The following is a 24,266-nucleotide window of genomic DNA, read 5'->3' as shown; positions in this document are numbered from 1 at the left end:
ATGCCTCCTGCACCTCTGCCCAACAGAACCCAAACCTCACCTCCCTTGGAACCAAAGCATGAGCCTTCCAGGTGGACAAAGGGCTGCAATGCAGGGGAGGAGCTCACTCCTAGATTCTAGATCACCCTGCAGCCCACTCCCAGAACACCCTTGGCCCCAGCATTCATCTTCTCTGGACCTTAGTTTTCTCACTTGTAATACAGGAAAACGTCCCCCAGGACATGCCAACAGTTATTCTAAAGCCCAAAGTCCGAGGATGGTGGAAAGGGAATGGACATTTGTTCAACACCTGCTACATACTGGGGCTTAGCATTCACATGATCTCATTCATCTTCATGACTGCCCTGCTACAGAGGAACTGTGTCCATTTTACAGATGAGGAAACTGAGGCTCAGAGGTGACCTAAGGCTAGGTTTCAACATTCATGAGCCTGACATTATTCCTTGAGTGAGGGATATAGAATCGCTCCCTGCAGGGCCCTTGCCTGGCTGAGAAGCTGAGATGACCAGAGGGAAACCAGCCAGGCTTGACCAACCCTGCCAAGGAAATGTAGTGTGCAGGGACCCAGCCTGGGGGACTGGTCAGAAGAGAAGCCCTAGCCCCAGTCCCACCCCAAGGAACTCAGGCCTTGGTGATTCCTGATTCACTGGGCACTCAACTGCTTACTGTGGTCTTTTCAAGTCCCAGGGAGATGCTCCACAGACCTGGGTCACCCTTAGGAATACGGAAATAAGGCAGGTCAAGTATGCCCCACCCAGGGCCCCAGGGGCAGGAACTGTGGGCTGGCTTCAGTGGGAGGGGGTGGAGCCCAGGATCGACAACAGCCGGGCAGCTGGCAGATGTCACTCTGAGGGAGATCTCCAGGGGTAACAGCCATGGGCCCTGGAGAGGACTGGGCACTGAGTGCAGGGACCAGAGAAGGCCCAGGCAGAGGACAAGACTATGTGGGCCAGGCACACTGGGACCGCTGCTGCCAACAAGAGGGACCTGAGGCACCTGCCAGCCCCTCTCCTGGAAGTTCAAGCCGAGCTTCCACCCTGAGGGCAGATGAGGCCTGAGACAAGCCAAGTGTGCTGTGAGGCTCCTGGGGGACAGAGCCCTGGCCCCAGGCAGCTCTGTCCCCTACTGCTGCTACACCTGGCCATGGGCCAATGCAGCATCATTGAGCAGAGCCCCAGAGGGAAGGAGCCTAAGGTAAGGAGCCAAAAGATCATGGCAGGGGAGGATGTGGAATTCCCTAAGGTGGGAGCCAGGAGTGGACATCCGAAGAGGAGAGCAGCAGTGAGGGGAAGAGGGGGGAGAAGGAAGAATGGGCCAGAGAGAAGGGGCCTGGGTAGACACCGGCTGTATTTAAAGTGCTGACATCTGTCTTGCGCAGATTTTTTTTGCATTGATTTTTTGTTTGTAATACTGTATTAAAATATCGTGTGTCTTGATGACGGAGTTTTGGGCATCCCTTAAATTTTGGACTAGTGCCGCACCTGCCTCACCCTTGTCCTCTGGGTAGGGCAGAAAGAGGCAGGCAGGAGCAGGATGTGCCCAGCAGGCACTAATCGTTTTAGGGGCAGAAACGCCCTCTGTAGCCCAACAAGTCAGATCCTGCTGTTATCCTCATCTTGCAGAGGAAGATAGAGGTCCAAAGAGGTAAGGTGACCTTCCCAAGGTCACACAGCACATAGGCACAGTCCCAGCACTGTAAGAAGCCAGAGGACTGAACCCTGTGACCTCATCAGCATGTCCTGTGTTGAAACAAAATGGCGCAACATTCTGAAGGGGTGCTCTGCCAGGCAGTTAGAGAGGGGAGCAAGGGCTTGTCTGAGTCTCCACCAAGGATGTCCACTCTGCAACTTATTCATAAATATTCACAGGGGTCAGGCCTGGGGACCCAGAGAGGGTGGGCCTGAACCAAGGGGGTCATGTCCAGGTGTGGGAACAATCAAATTGGTCTGACAGGTGAAGAGTCACTGACACATGATGTGACCACTCCAGGCACCCGGAGCGGCCGGGGCTGAGGAGAGAGAGAGGTTGTGCAGGCACAACAGGGCACTCTGTGCTGCGTGCAGTGTCTTAACGTGCTGCGTCCTTGATCTTGGAGTCCAGAAGAGTTGTTGAGGGATTTAGGTAGCAGACCGTCACAGTCGGATTCATGTTTGGAAAAACGGCTCCAGATAGGAGACGGATGTGAGGCCAGATTAAGGACCCAGGAGAAACAACGGCCAAAGCCTGCATCTTGGGGATGGGGAGGAAGGATCAGGTACCAAGACCACCTATGAAATTAGCAAGTGAATTTAAAGTGACTGTACCAGAGGTTGACCGGGAGGAATGGGCACTCTCATGGACTGTCTATAGAAGTCCAAAATGTACAACCATTTTAACAATATGCAGCAAGTCATTTTTTAAGTATATTTATTTAAATTGTGCAATTCCACTTCTATGAATTCATGGTGGGGGAGAGGTGAAAATAATCCAAGATATAACAAAAGGTTTATAAACAAGAATGACTAGCTCAACATTACTAATGGTGGGAGAAAACTGGAAATAATCTAAATATCCAGCAGAAAGGGTGTGGCCAAATACAGTATAGAACATCAATCATAAGGAATCTTCAAACCCTCAACTATGTGTGGGTTTTTAAAGTATGTGTACATTTTCAAAAGCCTGCCCGAAATAATAGAAAAATGTCAATGGTGTGTCTCTGGCTGATGGGACTTCCCCTAATTTAAAACTTTGCTTTCTAATTTTCTATACTTTATGTGTACATTTTCAAAAGCCTGCCCGAAATAATCGAAAAATGTCAATGGTGTGTCTCTGGCTGATGGGACTTCCCCTAATTTAAAACTTTGCTTTCTAATTTTCTATACTTTTGAAAATGTTCACAGGAAAATAAATTTGGTTTTTATCTTCTAAAATATTTTTTTTAATTTATTTTTTTGGGAGAGCACAAGCTTCTAAAATAATTTTTTAAATTTTTGGGGGGAGGGGCAGAGAGAGGGGGACAGAGGATCTGAAGCAGGCTCTGCACTGACAGACTGACAGCAGCGAGCCTGATGTGGGGCTCAAACTTTTGAACCGGGAGATCATGACCTGAGCCAGTCAGTCAACCAACTGAGCTACCCAGGTGCCCCTAAAATAATTCGTTTAAGTTCATTTCTTTTTGAGAGAGACAGACAGACAGAGTGCGAGTGGGAAAGGGGCAGAGAGAGAGGGAGACACAGAATCTGAAGCAGGCTCCAGACTCTGAGTCAGCACAGAGCCTGACGTGGGGCTCGAACTCACAAACCACAAGATCATGACCTGAGCCAAAGTTGGATGTCCAATCAACTGAGCCACTCAGGTGCCCCTAAAATAATTTTTAATACAAGAGTAATGCGTACTTGTTGTAAAAAAAAATAAAAATAAAAATAAAAATGATTAACCACAGAAGTATATAAAGAAAAAATCCAATGTTTCTGCTTACCATCCCCACACATCTTACCCTAAAACCCATTCTCCAGAGACAGCCACTGTCAGGTTGGTCAGTACATTTCCAACGCTTCTCCTATGTGTATATGTCCCTGAAAACACACACACACACACACACACACACACACACACACACACACACACACAAACACCTAGTTGGTATTGGGATTTTTTTTTTAATGAAACCATACCCTGGAATAAGCTTTTTAAACAATGTGTTACTGATATTTTCTATCTCAATTTGGATAGATCTCCCATGTTCTTGTAATGGCTTTGTAAAACCTCAAAGTTTGGATGAACCAGATTGTATTTAATTATCCCCTTATTAATGGACATTTAGGTTGTTTCCATTTAAAAATATAAATCACAAGTGATGCCGCAATGGAAATCCTCACATATGTGCGCATGTGTTATGTGTGCTTGTATAAAGTGCACTTAAGTATCTACTATGGATAAATGGCTCAAAGTGGAATTGCTCGATCAGAGAGAATGTGTTTGGGGAATGTTCCTAGGCAATGCCCAAATGTCCTTCTGAAAGGTTCCAGCTTATATTCACTGCAGTGAATGATAGTGCCCTTTCCTCTACATCCTTGACAATAATGTGATATTGTTGATCTTTTTTTTTTTTTTTTTTTTGCTCATCCAATGAATATAAGTGAGCCTATGTTTGTTGTTTAATTGGTTATTTGATCATTGGTAAAACTTGTTTTCCTTTCGTTTTTTTATTGTCTGATTTTATTTCTACTGTGAATTTATTTACCAGTTGTAATTTTGCCTGTTTGTCCATTCACTTGGTTGTATTTTCTTATGGATCTATAGAAACCCTTCATATATTTGGGATATTAACTCATTGTTAAGTCCGTAGTTGTAAATATTGTTCCCTGGTGTGTTTTATGCCTTTTGTTGATGGGGCCTTTCACCATAAAGCTGTTTTTAATTTTTATGTGTCAGATTAGTTTAATTTTTTCTTTATGGCTTCTGTGATCTGTGAGGCCACATGTGGGAGAAGGCCATCCATGTCTAACTCATGTCCATGACCCTTCTGTAGAATGCCAAAATTACCCATCTCTGATACTGTCCCACACTAATCATCTCTTCTTGTAAGTTTCTTCTAAATGTGCATTAAGGAAAAATGAAAACACCAAAATAGGGAGACAGAGGAATAAGAGTACCTCCTTGTTCCCATCAACCAGGTCCCAATCTATCAATTCCCTGATGATGCTGACACAACAACAAAATAATTGCTCTCCTATGCAGTATTTGCAAACAAACTCCAGATATCATACCTTTTTCTCAATAATGATTTCATCTGTGTACCAGAAGATAAAGGCCTAAACAGAAACTAAAGTAGCATGATCAAACCCATGTAGAAACTGTAAATCCTTAACAATGAAAATACTTATCAATGAAGACCTCAAACTTGTCACAAGTGAATGCATGGAATTATATTGTTGATGTTATTGCTATTTGGGGGTATTTCCTTTTCTCTTTCTGAGTTTTGAAAATCATTTGACACTGTGATTGTGGGGGTTGGGTGTCTTCAGGACTGTTGGGTCTGTAAGAATCCCCCATCACTCTACTTTTCCTTGCAAGGAAAGGACTAAGGGGCTGAGCAGCTGGTGCTGGGACTCTCCCATGGTGGGGATGCAGCCACAACCTCCCAGAGTTGTATCTGAGCCATCCACTCTGCTTCCTCATCCTGCAAAGGGCTTCTGGCATCAGACCCTTCAGGAGGTCCAGTTTGTACAACGTCAGAATCACCTCCCTGGACAGTTGGCTACTTTGCATCAAAGGACCCACATCAAGTGGACCTTTTTAGGTAGGATTAGCTGCGTTGATGTTCAAAGACTCCGTCCATCGGAAGGAAAGGGTGCATCACAGCAGTATTTCATTTCTGTCCTCCTTCTCCTGGGAGGGCTGCCACGTACCCATGTGGGGAGTGCCTTTCATGTTCAGGGAAAAGAAGAAATGTGCACCGTTCCCTGCTCTTCCCCACTACACAGGATGATGACCTGCTCCTTCCACCCTCCCCTGCTGATTCATTTTTATTTGGCGACCTGGTACATGCTGGGATTCAATGGATCAGATTTTGGGAATGTACCAGTGTTGTCCACACTGCATGATGGCTTCATGTCTGCCCATATGGACATTCGTCCACTGGGAGTCTATTCAGATGGCTCCTGGGTACACTCACATGACCCCAGGAGATCTCAACAGCTCCAGCTTTCTGAGGGAAAACATATTCTATTTCATCTTGTGCATACCTGCCCAGGCCTGAAATTCATCACTGATGCCAGTTTCATTTCCTGGGAGGTGGCATTTAAGACTCTTTAAGAGAAGCATAGCAGCAGTCACATACCAGACCCTCCCCAACATGAGCCCAGATTGGGGCTTGGCTGGAGCTGCTCCCAAGGTCACCTGGACACAGGCTGGCATGTCTTACAGGACCAGGCCACACATCACTTACAACAGTCCCAAACTAGCACATCCCCTGGGACAATAAAACAGAGCCCTCTGAAGTTATGTCTCGGGACATAGTTAGTTGCCAATGTCCATACACAGTCCAACTCTTTCTCCCTGCAAAGGATCCTTTGGGAGGGAGGGTACTCCCTCCACCCTCACCTCACATCTCCCCAGGGTATTACAATGTTTGAACATACAGAAAAGAGATGTCCTGTTCATTTCCATGGAAAATAACTCACAATGACACAAAAGCCTTCCACAAACTCGCTCCAATATCCAAGAGATAGTGGTAGAAACAGCAAATCAGATACCAACTTCCATTGGAAGAATTGATTCCAAGGATCCTATTGCTGTACACATGGGGACATTGGTGCTATTCTCTGATATGGGTGTGGGACATGTGGCTCCTCTGTTGAGCAGACACCAGCCTGAAGCAGTACCCTCACTTCCTCCATCACAGCTGCACGTGGGGGGCTGGGGTTGGGGCAGGGCCTCCCATGGACGGGGTTTTTGTATGAGCCTGTATCACAGTGTTGGGTGTTCGGCGGAGGTACCCATCTGAGCGTCCTAGGTGAGTCTCATCTTCTCCCTGCTCCCCTGCTCTTCCAGACATCTGGGAATTTTTTGACTGTTTTTTTTTCTCTGTGTATCTTATATATAAGTCTCGGTTACTCTTTCACCTGGCACCTCATCCCCTAGGACCCTGCTCTCCTCCCTTCCCTGTACTGACTGTCGTGCTTGCTTCTTTGTTCATCATAACCCCACACCTCCTACCTGAGGCACAGGGAATGGTGGAATGACCTAAAATCTAAAATCTGTCTGCCAGGGTCATCCTGGGACCCCCATGTGCTCTGTCTGTCCTCTCCTGTCTGGTCTTGTGTTGGACCTTTTTTATATCTGGGAGTTACTAACAGTCCCCATAGAAAATGGAAGAAAGAACAGGGAGCATTGAGGGGGTGACCATGTGGAGAATTTGCAGGGACATGGCACCCTCAGGGCCAAGGCTGGGGACACATGGGTCAGACGTTTAAAACAGGGCCCTGGAACTGTGCGACTCAGGATCTGGGGTGGTCAATGGTGTACCAGTGGAGCAGCTAACCCCACCCCCAGGCCTCATGGGGTTGCAAGGCAGAACCCTGAGGTGTCCTGAAAACTCAAGGAAACCAGCAAGAGGGAGGACAGTGGGGAGAAGAGAAGGTGCCAGGGAAAGGATCATGGAATGAAAGGATGTGAGAACTGGATGAACACTTGAGTCCTTGCAGGAAATACTTCATACCCCAAAGAGAGGCGGAATCTATGGAATGAAGGCTCTAGTGATATGATGGATTTGCAGGACATGGAGGGCAAGGCTGCAGAAGACAATGGAATGAGAGAGACACAAGAGACACAGGCAGACACTCTATCATCAGCAAGGATCCTACCCAATCAGGGACAGCCCAGGAGAGACACATCTGGGTAAAAACAGATCTCTTAGGACAAAGACTTTCACTTCCCCAGCACAGAAGTGTCAGATCAGAATGGTATACAGGATGATTCAATGGAGGTCAGAGAGCTCACATCATAATCCTGACCATAGAGGGACAAACATAGAGCCCAGACAGTCACTGTCAGCATGTCACAGGAGGCAGGGGCAGGACAGTGAGAGTTCAATGTCTCTGTGGGAGGACAGGTGCCAGGAGAGTCTCAGGATGGGTGGTGACAGAAATTCAACTCAAAGACTCCCAGCACAGGTGGGGAGATTTTTGAGGAACACCTTAACCCACCCCCACCTTTGACATGGACCTGTGGACACAGACTGTGCACTAGGGGCCTGATTGGATGTTCAAGAACCTATTCCCACATGAAGACTAAGGTCAAGTGACCCCATGGTGGATGCTGAACCTCTGACCTCTTTTCCCTCCCCCACCCCACAGGTCAGCCCAAGTCAGCCCCCTCGGTCACACTCTTCCCACCCTCCAGTGAGGAGCTCAGCGCAAACAAGGCCACCCTGGTGTGCCTCATCAGTGACTTCTACCCCAGCGGCTTGACGGTGGCCTGGAAGGCAGATGGCACCCCCATCACCCAGGGCGTGGAGACCACCAAGCCCTCCAAACAGAGCAACAACAAGTACGCTGCCAGCAGCTACCTGAGCCTGTCACCGAACCAGTGGAAATCTCGCAGCAGATTCACCTGCCAGGTCACACATGAGGGGAGCACCGTGGAGAAAAATGTGGTCCCCGCAGAGTGCTCTTAGGTCAAGGGACCCCCACCTACCCCAGGGGGTGTGCAGCCATTGGACCTAAAGGAAGGATTCCCCTTGCACCAGGATCATCCCAGCCCTTCTCCCTTCAATCAATGCTCAATAAAATGTCCTTTATTCAATCAGAAATTGTGTTCTCTGGTCATTTGGGTTTAACATTTTGTGTCCTGAACTCAACCAACTTTAGGCGGAAACATCATTCTTTTGGCTTCATGAGAAAGGAGCCCATAGAAGATGTCCTCATGTTTTTTGAAAGGTAGTCTTAGTATCAGTCGAGATTGTGAGAGAATATTCTTCAACAGGAGATACAAACAGCAAAAACAAGAAAAACCATCCTCCACAATGTCTGTATACTTTCCTACTTGTATGAACCATGTCCACTGCCAGCCATACCTGCTCTCACTGATCGTGGGTCTCCATGACTTCTAAGATAATTCCTGAGCTTCACCCTGTACCTGTGCCACACTGTCTACAACTACCCCCTCTTATGATGTCCACTGTTCTCTCCTTATAGACCCCCACTCAACACCATGTTTTCCCTGGTTTCCTACCCCATGTGGACATTCCCCATCATACCAGCCTAGAGCTTCCTCTCTTCCTTATGAGAACTCCTGTTCCTAACTCCCCAGGAAAAATGACCTGTTCTCCCTTCCACAGACTCCCTGTCATACTTACTACAGGACCCTCTGCCTGTACACTGGTCACTCACACCCACACTGCCACTGCTGGCACCTCCACACAACAGTGTCTCTTGGTTCCCTCTGGCATCCAAGGTCTCTGAGAGATAGACTCCAGCTATGCTCTCTAGGTTCTCTCTAAGGCCAGGCCAACCCATGAGACCACCACTTGTGCTTAGGTGACATGCCTGGGACCTCTATGTTATAAATCAAGGCTCAAATTCTGGCAATGGTCTGCTGACAGATTTCTCAACTGGCTCTTCTACTTAGGACCTCAGTGTGGGATCTGAGCCATAACACACACAAGCATACACACAGGTACCAATGAACAGAAACATACATGCACACACATAATGATCACAGAGCCATTGGTTCATTTATAAAACTGCCATGGTGGGCATCTCTATGGAAGGCTCATGACAAGCTGGGTGAGGAGGTGTTGCACGGAGTCCAGGATGGGATGTGAACAAAGAAAACTCAGTCCCTGCCGAAGATACTAATGCCAGCCAGTAACAATAGAAGGCTCCAGAGATTCTGGTCAAAGCTGCAGTGAGAAAAGCAACCTCATGGGCTAGTGGGAGGGAGTTAAGAGATGAAGCAAGAGCAAATCACAGAAGACAGCAGGAGTCCTGGCTTAGCGTGCATGTGTGTCACAGAAAGAATGCCAGACCTGTGTGTACCCTATGTGAGCTCTGCAGGTGACATCTCCAGGCCAAGATGCAGACCCAGGCCCTGGGTGTCAGAGACATCACAGAGTGATGGTCCGGTGCAGGGATACAGTATGTGTCCTGTGTGGTGGGGTCACCCTGTGCTAGTGATACTCCTCTATGTGGGTAATGTGTGATTCTCAGTCAGTTCAAGAGACCAGCACAGACTCCAACACATCAGCTCAGGGTGAAATTGTTGGACCCAGTGCCTGCCTACCCAAACACGATGGACCCACCAGATCTATCTAGCTTCCATTCAGCCCACAAACCCCTAAAGCATGACAGCTGCTCTCATGGGGCTCAGGAGAGGGACTAAACAGTGACCACACTACCTTTCAGAAGAACCAGCCAAAGGCAGAGATTCGGGAGCTCAGGACCCTATAGAAGGATCTAAGTATTGGGGAGAAACATGATTCTCCTCTCAACACTTTTCATTCCTCACCCCAAACCTCCATGGTTTCCTGTTCTGAGGATGTGGTGGCATATCCAGGACCCTCCCCACAAGTCCAAAGTCTGCAAAGGGCTCTCAGCTCCATCACCTCTGTGCTGAAACAGCCTGCTCACCCTTTCTACAATGACATCCTGACACAGACTGAGGAAAGAACACAGCACCTTCCTAAGGATGGCATTTGCTGGGAATTCTGATGCCATATCTAGAGGTCTCTCAACTCCTCCCCATGACTGAGGATGGATGGAATCTGAACCCTTCATGGAACTGAAATTCCAGGTCCCCAGGGGTCACCCCCATCACCCACCCATCTGCCTGACCAGCACCCATGACAAGGAGGCTGGGCTTTGGGCCTCCTGTGCAGCTGCAGGTGGGCCTGGGTCAGCAGTAGAGGGACTGACAGAGGGTTTGTGTTCGAGGCTATGTCACAGTGTCATATTTTCGGTGGAGGGACCCATCTGACCGTCCTCGGTGAGTCTTCCCCCTTTCCCTCCTCTTTCAGATCCACTGTACAATTTCGGGCTATTGTGCTTTCTCTTATGAGCTGAGCTTAGTCTGAAGGTCTATGGGGTCTGTAAGTTTTGCCCCCTTTGTCTGCCCCCTCATCCCCTCCACTGGTCCCATCTTGTCAGATATCAGGTCAGGGCTACAGGGGACCATCCCCATGAAGCCTTCCTGATCTAGACCTGAACTAATGCCTCACTATGGCTCCAGATCTCTCCCCACATGAATCTTCTCCTCTGGACTCAGGGATGGTCAACTCCCCATTCAGGGGCTCTGGGTTCCAAGAGTCCAAGGAGAATTGGGCAGAGGTGTGGGGTGGTTCAGGCTGCCAGAGAGGCTGTGGGATGAGAGAAGGATTCTGGGGATGGCTCAGGCACTGGGTTCCAACCTCAGAGAGCCCCAGGGAGAGGACTTCCTGAAGCGTAGTGAGGAGAGCCTTGTCTGGGAACTTGGGAGACATGGAGGAAGAAGTGGGACAAGAGGGTCAAGGATTAAGGGAGGATTTCAGAGGAGAAGGGGGCCGTTAGTGCTGGTACCTTCCATTTCCACAGAGACATTCAGGACACCAATATCAGAACAAGTCTTAGGACTGTGTCCTGAGGTCAGGACATTCAGCAGCAGGAGTACATCCCTTCATTGCCCACCATGGAGGGAAAGCGCCTTGAGCAGATACACGGGGCCGGAGTTCCTTGATAGGGACAGGTGACAGGGACAGTCACTGCCAGGCTTTCAGAAATGCTAAGACAGTCAGACCTCCTAGAATAAATTTACAATACAGGGAGACTCCTCAGAACAGACATAGCCTAGCCTCAGAAATGAAAATTCACCTTACCTTCAAACCCTCAATCTATAGGACTCCTTGGAATCCAGCCCCAGGGAATCCACTTTTTAATTTTTTTTTTAATTTATTCATTTTTGAGAGACAGGGAGAGGCAGACGGTGAGCCGGGGAGGGCAGAAAGAGAAGAAGACATAGAATCCCAAGCAGGCTCCAGACTCTAAGCTATCAGCACAGCTGACAGCACAAGGCAGGGCTTGAATTCACAAACCATGGTATCATGGCCTGAGCCCAACTCAAATGTTTAACCAACAGAGCCATGAAGGTGCCCCAGAAACTTCCATTTCTTACCCACCAAGCATCATTAGGCAGGGTCCATGTTGGGAGGTGGGCAAAGCTGCAATGATGGTGTGAGGGGCTCTGGGGGCAGGAAATCTACTTTTCAAAGGGTAACACAGCACTGCAAACAGGAAAGACCAGCTATAGTATAACCGGGTAGGGGACTTGGGGTATATGGCAGTGACACAAACTTCCAGAACAGACAGATTCACAAGGGAATGCAGGTCTCAGGGCCAGTGCCAGCCACTCCCAGGGGGAGGACTGTGTGGATTAGGAGGACATGAGATCCAGAGAGTGTCTGGGGCCATGGAAGGACTCAGACACTACAGAATCTGGCAGTCAGATCCATTCCAACAGGTGAGTAACCCTACCCACAGCGGACCTGACATCAGGGAGCTGAGGCCACATGAGGCCCAAGCCATGGACATGACAGAGCTGTTCCTCACATCAAGACTGAGGTAGGAACTTCAGCCATGGACACCTGATCTCTGACTTACAGCCTCTCCCCCTTCCGACAGGTCAGCCCAAGGCGGCCCCCTCGGTCACACTCTTCCCACCCTCCAATGAGGAGCTCAGCGCAAACAAGGCCACCCTGGTGTGCCTCATCAGTGACTTCTACCCCAGCGGTTTGACGGTGGCCTGGAAGGCAGACGGCACCCCCATCACCCAGGGCGTGGAGACCACCAAGCCCTCCAAACAGAGCAACAACAAGTACGCGGCCAGCAGCTACCTGAGCCTGTCACCGAACCAGTGGAAATCTCGCGGCAGATTCACCTGCCAGGTCACGCACGAGGGGAGCACTGTGGAGAAGAGTGTGGTCCCCGCAGAGTGTTCTTAGGTCCCCGAGACTGTCAGGGATGGAGGCCTTCCTCACCCAGATACACCTTCCCCAGCTCACCATGTACCCCTGAGAGCCAACTCCTGTATCAGCTCAGACCAGGAAGGTCACACACCCTCCCGGTTTCTATTTGTGCTCAATAAAGAACTTATTGTTTATCATTCAACATTTCTGATGTGAATTCTCTGTCTGGTTATGTCTGAGTTAACGGCTTAGTAATTAAGAGAAGGGACAGTTATGACACGTGATTCTATCTAACCGCCATCCACCCAACTAACCCTAAAAGGACTCCATTGACTCTGTATCCCCCTGGGTGTGACCCAGAGTAGAAAATAGTCCTGCCATACCAGCCCCCCAGGATGCAGTCTTTGCCACCTGGAAAGGGAGAAAAACTGAGTGAGAAGGACCAGGGGTCCCCGTAGGGTGTCAGGGAGGAACAAGGAGGGTCCCAGGAGCCAGCAGTGGGCAGAAGCAACAATAAGGAGGAACGAGGTCCTTGAACAGAAACAGTGGTCTTTAGGAACAGAGGTGAACTTCCTGGTTCCATACAGGGTGACCCAGAGGGGAGAGCGACTACCAAATGAGGGGTCCATGGTTGGCACCTTAGCAGGGAGCCATGGAAAGCTCTGAACAACGCACCTTAGAAGTACATTTCTCAAACTTTCACAATACATGTTAGGTGAGTAAAGACACTAACAAGTCCTACAGGGAAACAGTTTCTTATCTTGTAGTCTAACCCTTCCTGAACCTAGTTGATTCTCCTAACCAACTGAGGAAGCTCTGGAACACTCCTCAAGACAGTTGTGTTGCTACTTGAGGTCAGGCTGAGGCACAAGGACAACAGTCTATGTTCTGTTGGGCCTCAGGCAAGGCCAGGCTCAAAGAGACCCTAACAGGGGGCTGGGACCTCAGTCATGAAGAGTCTCATCATCTAAACTGAGATCAAGGAGAGTTACTCTATGGTTAGGTTATAAATGAAGTTGATGATATCAGCCTGCAAGTGGTGGGGACATGGAGAACTGAGTAAATGACAAAGGAGGCCATCCTGGGCACATAATGGGCAGCCACGATTATCCCAAAGATGGGAGCCAGTTCGTATTCAGGAGTATAGTTCAGCTGGTGCAGACCAAGTCAGGTAGAGTGAGTGTGGCCTGAGGGCTATGGCAAAGTCAGGATCCCCTTCCCCAGGTATTCAGGGTCCACTGAGCCTCCTATGCCTGAGCCTCCTTCACTCACTGTGGCTCAATCCTGAGTGCATCTGTAGCCTGGTATCAGAGACACACTCACTCCCAGGTCAGTGAAGCAGGCGAGGTCGTTCTCACAGAGATGCCGGCACAACAAGCCCCCTGTCTATGTCTCCAGCTCATCAGAGACAAGGAGTTGCTTTCACCTGACCTGCAAGGAAGCCAGATCAGACCAGAGAAGAGCCTACAAAGCCCAGGAATTCTGAGAGCACAGGGAACCCTTAGAGTTTTATCCCAGCCACTCCTGCCCTAGGGAAGCCGAAGAGGGAGAAGGGAGATTAGGGGGTCCTAGTATGCCACAGCACCTGCTGGCCCCATGTCATGGATCTGAGTGCTTGGGACCACATGTGGGAGAAGGCCACCCAAGTCTAACTCATAACCCTGCTGTAGAATGCCAAAATCACCCCACCTCTGATACTGCCCCACACTATCATCTCTTCTTGTAAGTTTCTTCTAAGTGTGCATTAAGGAAAAATGAAAACACCAAAATAGGGAGACAGAGGAATAAGAGTACCTCCATGTTCCCATCAACCAGGTCCCAATCTATCAATTCCCTGATGATGCTGACACAACAAAATAATTGCCCTCTTATGCAATATTTGCAAACAAATTCCAGATATCATACCTTTTTCTCAATAATGATTTCATCTGTGTACCAGAAGATAAAGGCCTAAACAGAAACTAAAGTAGCATGATCAAACCCATGTAGAAACTGTAAATCCTTAACAATGAAAATACTTATCAATGAAGACCTCAAACTTGTCACAAGTGAATGCATGGAATTATATTGTTGATGTTATTGCTATTTGGGGGTATTTCCTTTTCTCTTTCTGAGTATTGAAAATCATTTGACACTGTGATTGTGGGGGTCGGGTGTCTTCAGGACTGTTGGGTCTGTAAGAATCCCCCATCACTCTACTTTTCCTTGCAAGGAAAGGACTAAGGGGCTGAGCAGCTGGTGCTGGGACTCTCCCATGGTGGGGATGCAGCCACAACCTCCCAGAGTTGTATCTGAGCCATCCACTCTGCTTCCTCATCCTGCAAAGGGCTTCTGGCATCAGATCCTTCAGGAGGTCCAGTTTGTACAATGTCAGAATCACCTCCCTGGACAGTTGGCTACTTTGCATCAAAGGACCCACATCAAGCGGACCTTTTTAGGTAGGATTAGCTGCTTTGATGTTCAATGACTCCGCCCATCCGATGGACAGGGTGCATCACGGCAATATTTCATTTGTCTTCCTTCTCCTAGGAGGGCTGCCACGTACCCATGTGGGGAGTGCCTTTCATGTGCAGGGAAAAGAAGAAATGTGCACTGTTCCCTGCTCTTCCCTACTTCACAGGATGATGACATGCTCCCTCACCCTCCCCTGCTGACTCATTTCTATTTGGTGACCTGGTACATGCTGGGATTGAGGAGATAGGCTGATGGAATGCATGGGGTTGTCCACTATACATATGGTAATGAGGTTGTATCTAGGGACATTAGTCCAGTCAGAGCCCTTCAGGTGGCTCCTGGGTACACTCACGTGACCCCAGGTGATCTCTATAGCTCCTGCTATCTGATAGACAACATATTCTACTTCACTTGTGCCTACCCACCCCAGGCCTGAAAGTGGTCACTGATACCAGTTCCATTTCATGGCAGGCAGCGTTTAAGCCCCCCGAATAAAGCAGAGCAACAGTCACACAGAGGCCCCTCCCCAACATGGGAATAGTTTGGCTGGGGCTGTTTCCAAGGTCATCTGGACAAAGCCTGGAATGTCCCACAGGACAAGGACAGACCTCACATGGCACAGTCCCAAACTAGGACATCCCTTGGGAATATAAGGCTGAGGACTCTGAAATGATGATTGGGGGCATAGGAAGTTTCCAGTGGACCATACACACAGGCCCACCTGATGTTCCCTGCAGAGGAAGGTTTGGGAGAAAGGGTATACTCTCTGCCATCACCTCCTGGTCTCACCAAAGAATTAGCATTGTTTGAACATACAGAGAAGGGATTTCCTCTTCAGTTCCACAGATTGTTACTCAGGGTGACACAGAAGCCCTCCACAAACTCATTCCAATTCCCAGGATATAGAAGTAGAAACAGCAGATCAGACTCCAACTTCCTTTGGAAGAAAGGATTCCAAGGATCCTGTGGCTGCAAAATGGGGACATTGATCCTGTTATCTGCTAGGGGTGGAAGAGCTTTGGTCCCCACTGAGCAGACACTAGTATGGAGCAGTGCCCCCCACTTCTTCCATCACAACTGCAGGTGGGGTTCTAAGGGGTGGGGCAGGGATTCCCAGGCAGTGGTTTTTGTATTAGCCTGTATCGCAATGTTTTGTTTTCAGCTAAGGGACCCGGGTGACCATCCTAGATGAGTCTCATCTTCTCCCTCCTTCCATGCTCTCCCAGATGTTGGGAGTAATTGTCTATTTTTTTTTCTTTATGTGTTTTTTCTCAATTTGTTAATTCCCTAATTTTGGACACCAGTCCCTGGGACCCTGATCTTTCCTCCCAATACACACTGTCCTGCTTGTTTCTTTGGTCATCACAGCCCCTCCACTGCTACGTGAGAGGCAAGGGATGGTCAGGATGACCTACAAACTCAACTATGTGTCCACCGGGTCATCCTGGGTCCCGTATGTGCTCTTTTCTGTCCACCTTTGTAAGGCCTCCTATTGGACAACCTTTGTCTCTGGGAGTCACTAAGTGTCCTCAAATAAAAGGGAAGAGAGAAGGGGGAGCATTGAGAGGAGTGACCATGTAGAGATATTACAGGGACGCGGCATGCTATGGGCCAAGGCTGAGGACACACACAAGGCTCAGGAGAAGGCCTGGAGCTCAGGGACCCAGGGTCCAGAGTAAGCAATGGTGCAAGTAGAGCTCCCCACAGGCCTCATGGGGTGCAGCATACACTCCCGAGCTGGCATGGGGACTCAGACAAACTTGCCACAGGTAGGAGGGAGCTTAAAGGAGTAGATGCCAGAGAAAGAGTCATGGAATGAGAAGATGTGAGACATGAGTGGACTCTTGAGTCCCTGCAGGACACACATCTGCAACAAACACAGGAGAATCTATGGCATGAAAGCTCTCATAAAATGACTGATTGCAGGACACAGGGACTGGGGCTGCAGAAAGGCTATGGATTGAGAGTGATGCAAGGCCACGCAGACACACTCTGTATGATCAGCAAGGATCCTACCCCATCAGGGACAGCCCAGGAGAGACACATCTGGGTAAAAACAGACCCCTTAGGGCAAAGACCTCACACAAGACTCAAGATAGAATGGTCCACAGGATGAGCCAATAGGAGGTCAGAGAGCTCACATAATAGCACTGGCCACAGAGGACAAAAGTAGAGCTGAGACAGACACTGTCAAAAGTCAGAGGAGGCAGGAGCAGGACAGTGAGAGTTAGATGTCTGGGTGGAAGGAAAGATCTCAGAAGAGTCTCAGGATGGGTGGTGATAGGAATCCACCTCAAAGGTTCCCAGCAAAGGTGGGGAGATGATTGAATAACACCTTAACCCACCCACCCACCCCAACATGGATTCACATGGACGCAGAGTGAGAACTGGGTGCCTGACTGAATGTTCAGGTACCTGTACCCACGTGAAGGCCGATGTCAAGTGAAGTGACCCCAAACGCGGAAGCTGGGCTTCTGACCTCCTGTCCCTCCCCCACCCCACAGGTCAGCCGAACTCCTCACCCTCAGTTACCCTCATCCCACCCTCCCTTGAGGAGCTCAGCAACAACAAGACTACCTAATGAATAACTTCTACCCCAGCTGCTTGACGGTGGCCTAGAAGGCAGACGGCACCCCTGTTACCAGGGCATGGAAACCACCAAGCCCTCCAAACAGGGCAACAACAAGTAAGGGCCAGCAGCTACATAAGCCTGTCACCTGACAAGTGGAAATCTCTCAGCAGCTTCACCTGCCAGGTCACGTACCAGGGGAGCAGTATGGAGAAGAATGTGGTCCCTGCAGAGTGCTCTTAGGTCCCCAAGACCCTCACCAACCCAAGGGTGTGTGCAGCCATTGGACCTACAGGAAGGATTCCCCTTGCACCAGGATGATTCCAGCCCTTCTCCCTTCATTCAATCAATGCTCAATAAAATGTCCTTTATTCAATCAGAAATCACACTATCTGGTCATTTGTATTTAACATTTTGTGCCCTGAACTCAACCATCCTTGGAGTGAACACAGGTTCACTGGCTTTATGGGGAAGAGCCAGCAGAGCAGCCCCATATTTCTTTGTGGAACAGATTCCCACTCACCCAAATTTGCACACACAATATTCTGTACTCGCAACGGAAGCAGCAAGACCCAGAGTAACAAGGTCCACACCTGTGGATCTTGATAGACTTCTGTAGGCCATTTCCACCCCAACCATTTTCAGGATCATAGCCCTTGATTCCCATGGCCTCTTGGTTCGTTTCCAGTCTCCACTCCGGTCCTGGGACCTTATTCACTGGGACCAGCCCAACTCACTGGGATGTCTCCCTTCCTTGAAGGCCCCCACGCAAGGCCATGCCTTTTGTGGTTTCCTACACATTTGGAGACTTCCCATCATCACATCCTAGAGAATCTTTCCTTCCACAGGGGCCCTGTGCCCCTGCCTCCCTGGGAACATTGCACTGTTCCCTTCCCCAGACCTGCCCTGCTGCACTCATTACAGGAAACTCAGTCTCTAGACCCTGGTCAGTATCTCCCACACTCCCACTGGGGGCCTCTCCTTCCACATGTGTCACGGAGGACCCAGTTGTATTCAAGGCCCCTGGGAGACAGAGACACCTTGGAGTTATGCACAAAATACCACTAAAGTTAAAATGTCCATGCGTATTCATTGGGGCCATGAATCCATGTCAAGATCCCATTCTGAATTGTGTCATGGATCCATCTGTGCGCACAGTCATTTTCTGGAAAGTTGTGAATGGGCCTTGAGAACCAGGAAGACTCCACTGCTAGCTAGCAGAGCTAGCTCAGAAGGGCAGGTCTAGGCCCCTAGTCACACAGACAGAATAGACATGCACACACACCCAATAAACTTGCATGCACACACCAGGACACACACACACACGCCTGCTATTGTACACGTGGCCATGTTGGGCATGTGTCTAGGACATGTGGTGGCATCCAGAACCCTCCACGGGCCTCAGCTCTGGAGAAGGCACAGGCCCCATGATATCTGTGTTGGAAACTGTGCTGTCCGATCTCCCAGGTAGCATTCCCCAAGCAAGCTGAGCCATACACAGAGCTCCTGCCAGGAGCTACCTGAGTTATGATATGTCACTCAGGCATTCCCTCCTACCCCACCATGGTGGGGGCTGGGGGGAAGCTCACCCCATGAGGAAGGGAAGGTGCATTGGGAAGGGGGTGCCCTGTCTCAAGCTCCCATGGGCCAGCCCAACCCCCACAAAGAGGAGGCTGGACTCTGAGCCTCCCAAGCAGCTGCAGGTGGGCCTGGGGAAGGGGGAAGGGTGCCAGGGCTGACAGAGGGTTTGTGTTCAAAGCTGTATCACTGTGTTATGTTTTCGGCGGAGGGACCAGGGTGACCGTCCTCGGTGAGTCTCCCCCTTTCTCTCTCTTTGGCAACCAGAGTGAAAACTGGGGGAATTTTTCTCTTCTTTCTGTGATGACTGTGCTTGGGGTCTGAAACTCTCTAAGGTCTGGGACCTTCACAGTTTGGGGCTGTCCCTCACCACTTTAGCTTGCTCTCTCTTGTCAAACTCCTGCTCGGGGAAGCTCAGGTCAGTCCCAAGGACCCCTTCCTGTTCCCCCTCACTGTGACCCAGAGCACTCTCAGGGGGCTTCTCCTCTGGACTCTGACACAATCAGCTTCCTTGGGGTCTGTCATCCCCCAGATGTGGGGAAATGAGGGACTGAAGGAACACAGGACTGGGGAACCTGGGCTGGGGCACAAGGGCCATAGGACCAGTAAAGGATGCTTGCATAGCTCATCTGTCCAAGTGTGTATCAATCACACTTGGGTTCTATGCTCTCCGAGTTCTAGGTGGGAGCTACTGAGAGGTTTTGGGAGGAACTCTTGGTTGGCCGTGGAATAAAAGGGAACCCAAGGCAAGGGAAACGAGAACAGAAGGAGGATTTCCTGGGACAAGGTGGCCTCAGAGTGCTGGGTCCCTCATCCTTCTCCAGGATACACAGGACCTCCTCACACAGGACAGGGCTCAGGACACTCAGGCCCCAAAGCTTGTCCCACCCATATTAATGTTGGAGGAGAGACCCCTGAGCAGATACTGGGGCTGGTGACTCCTCAGGGACGGGAGACAAGGATGGCTGCCAATGATAGGCACACTGTGATGCTAGCACAGCAGACGCCCCAAGATAACTTCACGTGCAAAGTGACCCCTCAGAGAAGCCCCAGCTCCAGCCTCAGAACAGCAGATTCACCTCTTCCAGGAAGCCTCCACCTGCTAGACTAGATTCCGGCCCAAGGGCAGACACTCTCTCCCCCTCAGGCAACCTTAGAGGGGCTTTGTCAGGAGGTGGGCAGGGGCTGCAATGAGGGATCAGTGGGAATGTGGCCAAGAAACACCGTCCCGGAAGGGGATGAGAGCTTAACACCAGGACAGACAGATACCTGCATGAGCACCCCTTGGAGATGGACCTGGCAGGACATGCCACAGGACAGACAGGTTCCACAGGGAAAGATTAGGTGTCAATCACGATAAAAGTCAGTAACACGGGAGCCTAGAGGCAATTAGGAAAGTGATGAGTACAGTTGAACCTGAAGAGGGACGAGAGCCACAGTTGGGCTCAGATCTCCCAACAGATGGACACTCAGTTTCTCTCCAACAGAAGGTGAGTGACCTTACCCACCGCTGACCAGACCACAGGGAGCAAGAGGCAACTGAGGACCAAGCTTTAGATATGACAGAGCTGTATCCCACTCCAGGACAGAGATAGGAGCTGACTGAATAAGCATGTGAACTCTGACTTGTTACCTCTCCCTTGCCCCACAGGTCAGCCCAAGTCCGCACCCTCAGTTACCCTCTTTCCACCCTCCAATGAGGAGCTCATCGCCAACAAGGCCACCCTGGTGTGCCTCATCAGTGACTTCTACCCCAGTGGCTTGACGGTGGCCTGGAAGGCAGACGGCACCCCTGTCACCCAGGGTGTGGAGACCACCAAGCCCTCCAAACAGAGCAACAACAAGTATGTGGCCAGCAGCTACCTGAGCCTGTCACCGAACCAGTGGAAATCTCGCGGCAGATTCACCTGCCAGGTCACACACGAGGGGACCAGTGTGGAGAAGAGTGTGGTCCCTGCAGAGTGCTCTTAGGTTCCCAAGGCTTCCAGGATGGGGGCCTTCCTCACCAGACACCCCTTCCCCAGCCCACTGTGTAGCCCTGTGAACCAACCCCTGGATCAGCTCAGACCAGGCAGGTCACACGCCCTCCCTATTTCTACTTGTGCTCAATAAAGACCTTAGCACATATCACTGACATATCTGGTGTGCATTCACTGTTCCACGTAACTCTGGGTAAGCCTCAGTAATTAGGGATAGACTTGTCAAGTGAGAACCTATTTACCCACTTTCCCTGTGTGCTTGTCAGCCATGGCCTGAAGAACAAATGGTCCCAACTCAACGGTTGCAGTCCTTGTCCCCATGGAAATGGAGATGGGCCCAGTAGGACAGACTGGGGTCCCAGTGGGGATCAGGCAGAAACAAGGAGGGTCCTGGGGACAATGGGTCGGCTCAGATTTGTGTGTGGTCAGTGAGGCTTAGCGTCACCCTGGCACTGCCTGAGACCTCAGTCATGAAAGTCTGGGGACCTGACACATTAGTTATGGTGGCATTACAGATGGACTTCATAACATTTGGGGCAGGTGGGTCACGGGAGAACAGGGTGAATAGGAAAGGGCACCATCTCAGCCACACAAAGGGCTGCCAGTGAATGTATGAAAGACAGAGACATTTCAAACTCAGGAGTAGAGTTTAGGGAGGTCAGACCAGCCAGAGGCCCATGGCAAGGCCAAGCTTCCCAGACGTTGCAGTGACCCCAGACACCAGGCCTGAGGACTCTTCCAGCCTCCAACACTATGGCCGTGTACAGAGTGCACCTGTAGCTTTGTTCTTGGACAAACACACTGCAGGGCCTGAGGCACTCATGTCAGCCTCTCAGAGGTGCAGGCCACACTCACTCTGCCAGTCCTCCAGTCCTAGCTTGGACAGATACCCTGTCTGAGCCTTCAGCTCATCAGGGTCCGGGAGCTGCCTTCACCAGACTTGTTGGGGAGCAGGAATGCCCAGGAACAGAGCCTCCAAGGACAGCATACTCTGGGGCAAGAGTGGGTCAGAGGACAGGGGCCCCCAGGAGCTTTTAAGCAGTGAACAGTCCCCAAATCTACCTATGAGATGATAGAAACTTTGGGATCAGCATCTACATGAACCTATTCCACAGTTGGGAAAGCTAAGACCCCAAGGAACAAAGGGGGGGCCACTCAGGCTTCCCTCATTCCAATGGTCCTGCTGGGGAGAATGACATCCTCCCCCATTTAACCTACCCAGAACCACTGCCACCCCTAGACAAACTCTTCCATTCATTGTTTTAAGTGTTCATTATGAACTACACAAACTGAAGAGACAGAGGCAAGGGAGAAACCCCGTAAACTCAGTGTGGGATCTGATCATAACACACACACAACCACACACACAGGAAAGATCAGGAGGAGCTGGGGTAGAAGGTGTTGCACAGGGAGCCAGAATGGGACATGAACAAACACAGCTCCATCTCTGTCGTCCCTACCAGAGTCAGCCAGTAGCAATAGAAGGCCCCGGGGATTCTTATCTAGGCTGGAGCAAGACAAGCAACCTCATGAGCTGTTGGCAAGGTGTTTACACACTAATCGAGAGCAGACCAAGGAAGACGGCCAGAGTTCTGGCTCAGTATGCCAATTTGTCACAGAAAGAAGGATGCCAGACCTGTGTGAGCTCTGCAGGTGACGTCCCCAGGCCATGATTCAGGTGAGGCACTGGTTGTCAGTGTCCCTCCTCAGAACGTGAAGGTGTAAGGCAGAGGTATAGTATGTGTCTTCCTTCATGGGGACCAGCCAGTACTAGTGATGCTCCTGTATGTGGGGCATTTGTGATTCTCAGTCAGTTCAAGGGTCAGACACACACCTCAACACTTCAGCTCAGGGCAAAGTTGTAGGACGTAGTGACTGTAGCCCACACACCGGGGGCCACCAGGTCTATCCAGCTTACATTCAGCCCACAAACCCCTACAGCGTGACAGCTGCCCTCATGGCACTCAGGACAGGGACTAAGCAGTAACCATCCATTGTACCATCGGAAGAACAAACCAAAGGCAGGAATTCGGGAGTTCAGGACCCTACAGAAGAATCTAAGTGCTGAGGGAAACATGAGTCTCCTCCCAACACTTCCCATTCCTGACTCCAATCCTCCATGGTTTCCTGTGCTGAGGATGTGATGACATATGCAGGACCATCCCCACGAGTCCCAACTCTGCAAAGCACTCCCAGCTCCATCACCTCTGTGCTGAAGTAGCCTGCTCACCCCTTCCACAATGACATCCTGACACAGACTGAGAGAACACAGCGCCTTCCTAAGGACGGCAATAGCTGGGAATTCCAATGCCATGTCTAGAGGGGTCTCTCCAACCCCTCCCCATAACTGAGGATGGAGAGAATCTGAACCCTCCATGGAACTGAAATTCCAGGTCCCCAGGGGACACCCCCGTCACCCACCCATCTGCCTGACCAACACCCGTGACAAGGAGGCAGGGCTTTGGGTCTCCCGTGCAGCTGCAGGTGGGCCTGGGTCAGCAGTGGAGGGGCTGACAGAGGGTTTATGTTCAAGGCTGTATCACAGTGTCCTATTTTTGGCATAGGGACCCATCTGACCGTCCTCGGTGAGTCTCCCCTTTTCCCTCCTCTTTTGGATGCAGTGTATAATTTCAGGCTATTTTTCTCTGTTTTCTATTGTGACCTGGGCTTAGGCTGAAGGTCTGTGGGGTCTGTAAATTTTGCCTCTTTTGTCGACCCCTCATCGCCTCCACTGGTCCCATCTTGTCGATGTGTGGTCAGGGCTATAGGGGACCATCCCCATTAACCATTCCTGATCTACACCTGAACTCATGCCTCACTGTGGCTCCAGCTTTCTCCTTCTCCTCTGGACTCAGGGATGGTGGGCTCCCCACTCAGAGTTTCTGGGCTCAAAGAGCCTGAGGAGAATGAGGAGTAAAGGGCAAGTGAATGGGTGTTCATGCTGCCAGAGGGACCGTGGGGTGTGGGAAGTATTCTGGGGACGGCTCAGGCACTGGTTCCATCCTCGGGAGGTCCCAGGCAGAGGAGTGCCTGAAGCACAGTGAGGAGAGCCTTGGTCTGAAAACTTGGACATAGAAGAGGAAGGGGGACAAGGGGGTCAAGGAGGAAGGGATGACATCAGAGCAGAAAGGGGCCCTGGGTGCTGGGAACTTCTACCTTGACAGGGACACTCAGGACACTAGCAATAGGACAGATGTCAGGAGACTCAGGCAACAAAGGTAAATACCTTCACCACCACAGGAAAGCCTCCTAAGCAGATAGATATGTG

The 24,266-nt window shown here is 50.2% G+C and overlaps 1 protein-coding gene, 1 long non-coding RNA gene, 1 pseudogene and 4 gene segments (V, D, J or C); 6 read left to right on the top strand and 1 right to left on the bottom strand.

Moving 5' to 3' along the window:
* Window positions 1-8,293, top strand: part of LOC125148937 (immunoglobulin lambda-1 light chain-like) — a 498,673-nt gene extending 490,380 nt beyond the window's left edge. The window contains 2 exon segments of the V gene segment in view: window positions 6,458-6,496; window positions 7,839-8,293. Coding sequence covers window positions 6,458-6,496; window positions 7,839-8,158 — 359 coding nt within the window.
* The window catches only part of LOC125148936 (immunoglobulin lambda variable 5-37-like), a 647,249-nt pseudogene extending 634,629 nt beyond the window's left edge, over window positions 1-12,620 (top strand).
* LOC125148935 (immunoglobulin lambda-1 light chain-like) overlaps window positions 1-21,153 on the top strand; it is an 899,300-nt gene extending 878,147 nt beyond the window's left edge. Inside the window, exons 3-4 of the mRNA XM_047827440.1 lie at window positions 19,213-19,251; window positions 20,671-21,153. Of these exons, the coding sequence (XP_047683396.1) occupies window positions 19,213-19,251; window positions 20,671-20,990 (359 nt within the window). The 3' untranslated portion in view covers window positions 20,991-21,153. The remainder of the gene's footprint in view (window positions 1-19,212; window positions 19,252-20,670) is intronic.
* LOC125148931 (immunoglobulin lambda variable 5-37-like) overlaps window positions 1-24,266 on the top strand; it is a 1,027,427-nt gene that overhangs the window by 982,123 nt on the left and 21,038 nt on the right.
* Window positions 1-24,266, bottom strand: part of LOC125148968 (uncharacterized) — an 863,358-nt gene that overhangs the window by 819,218 nt on the left and 19,874 nt on the right. The gene's annotated exons all lie outside the window — the stretch shown is intronic.
* Window positions 1-24,266, top strand: part of LOC125148944 (immunoglobulin lambda variable 5-37-like) — a 657,272-nt gene that overhangs the window by 616,752 nt on the left and 16,254 nt on the right. The window contains 1 exon segment of the V gene segment in view: window positions 23,544-23,583. Within this exon segment, the coding sequence occupies window positions 23,544-23,583 (40 nt within the window).
* Window positions 1-24,266, top strand: part of LOC125148932 (immunoglobulin lambda-1 light chain-like) — a 327,578-nt gene that overhangs the window by 301,560 nt on the left and 1,752 nt on the right. The window contains 1 exon segment of the V gene segment in view: window positions 23,546-23,583. Coding sequence covers window positions 23,546-23,583 — 38 coding nt within the window.

The sequence above is a fragment of the Prionailurus viverrinus genome, chromosome D3, assembly GCF_022837055.1.
Source record: "Prionailurus viverrinus isolate Anna chromosome D3, UM_Priviv_1.0, whole genome shotgun sequence".
Taxonomy (NCBI): domain Eukaryota; kingdom Metazoa; phylum Chordata; class Mammalia; order Carnivora; family Felidae; genus Prionailurus; species Prionailurus viverrinus.
The sequence above is the reverse complement of the archived record's forward strand: the minus strand, read 5'-3'. Positions and strand labels throughout refer to the sequence as shown.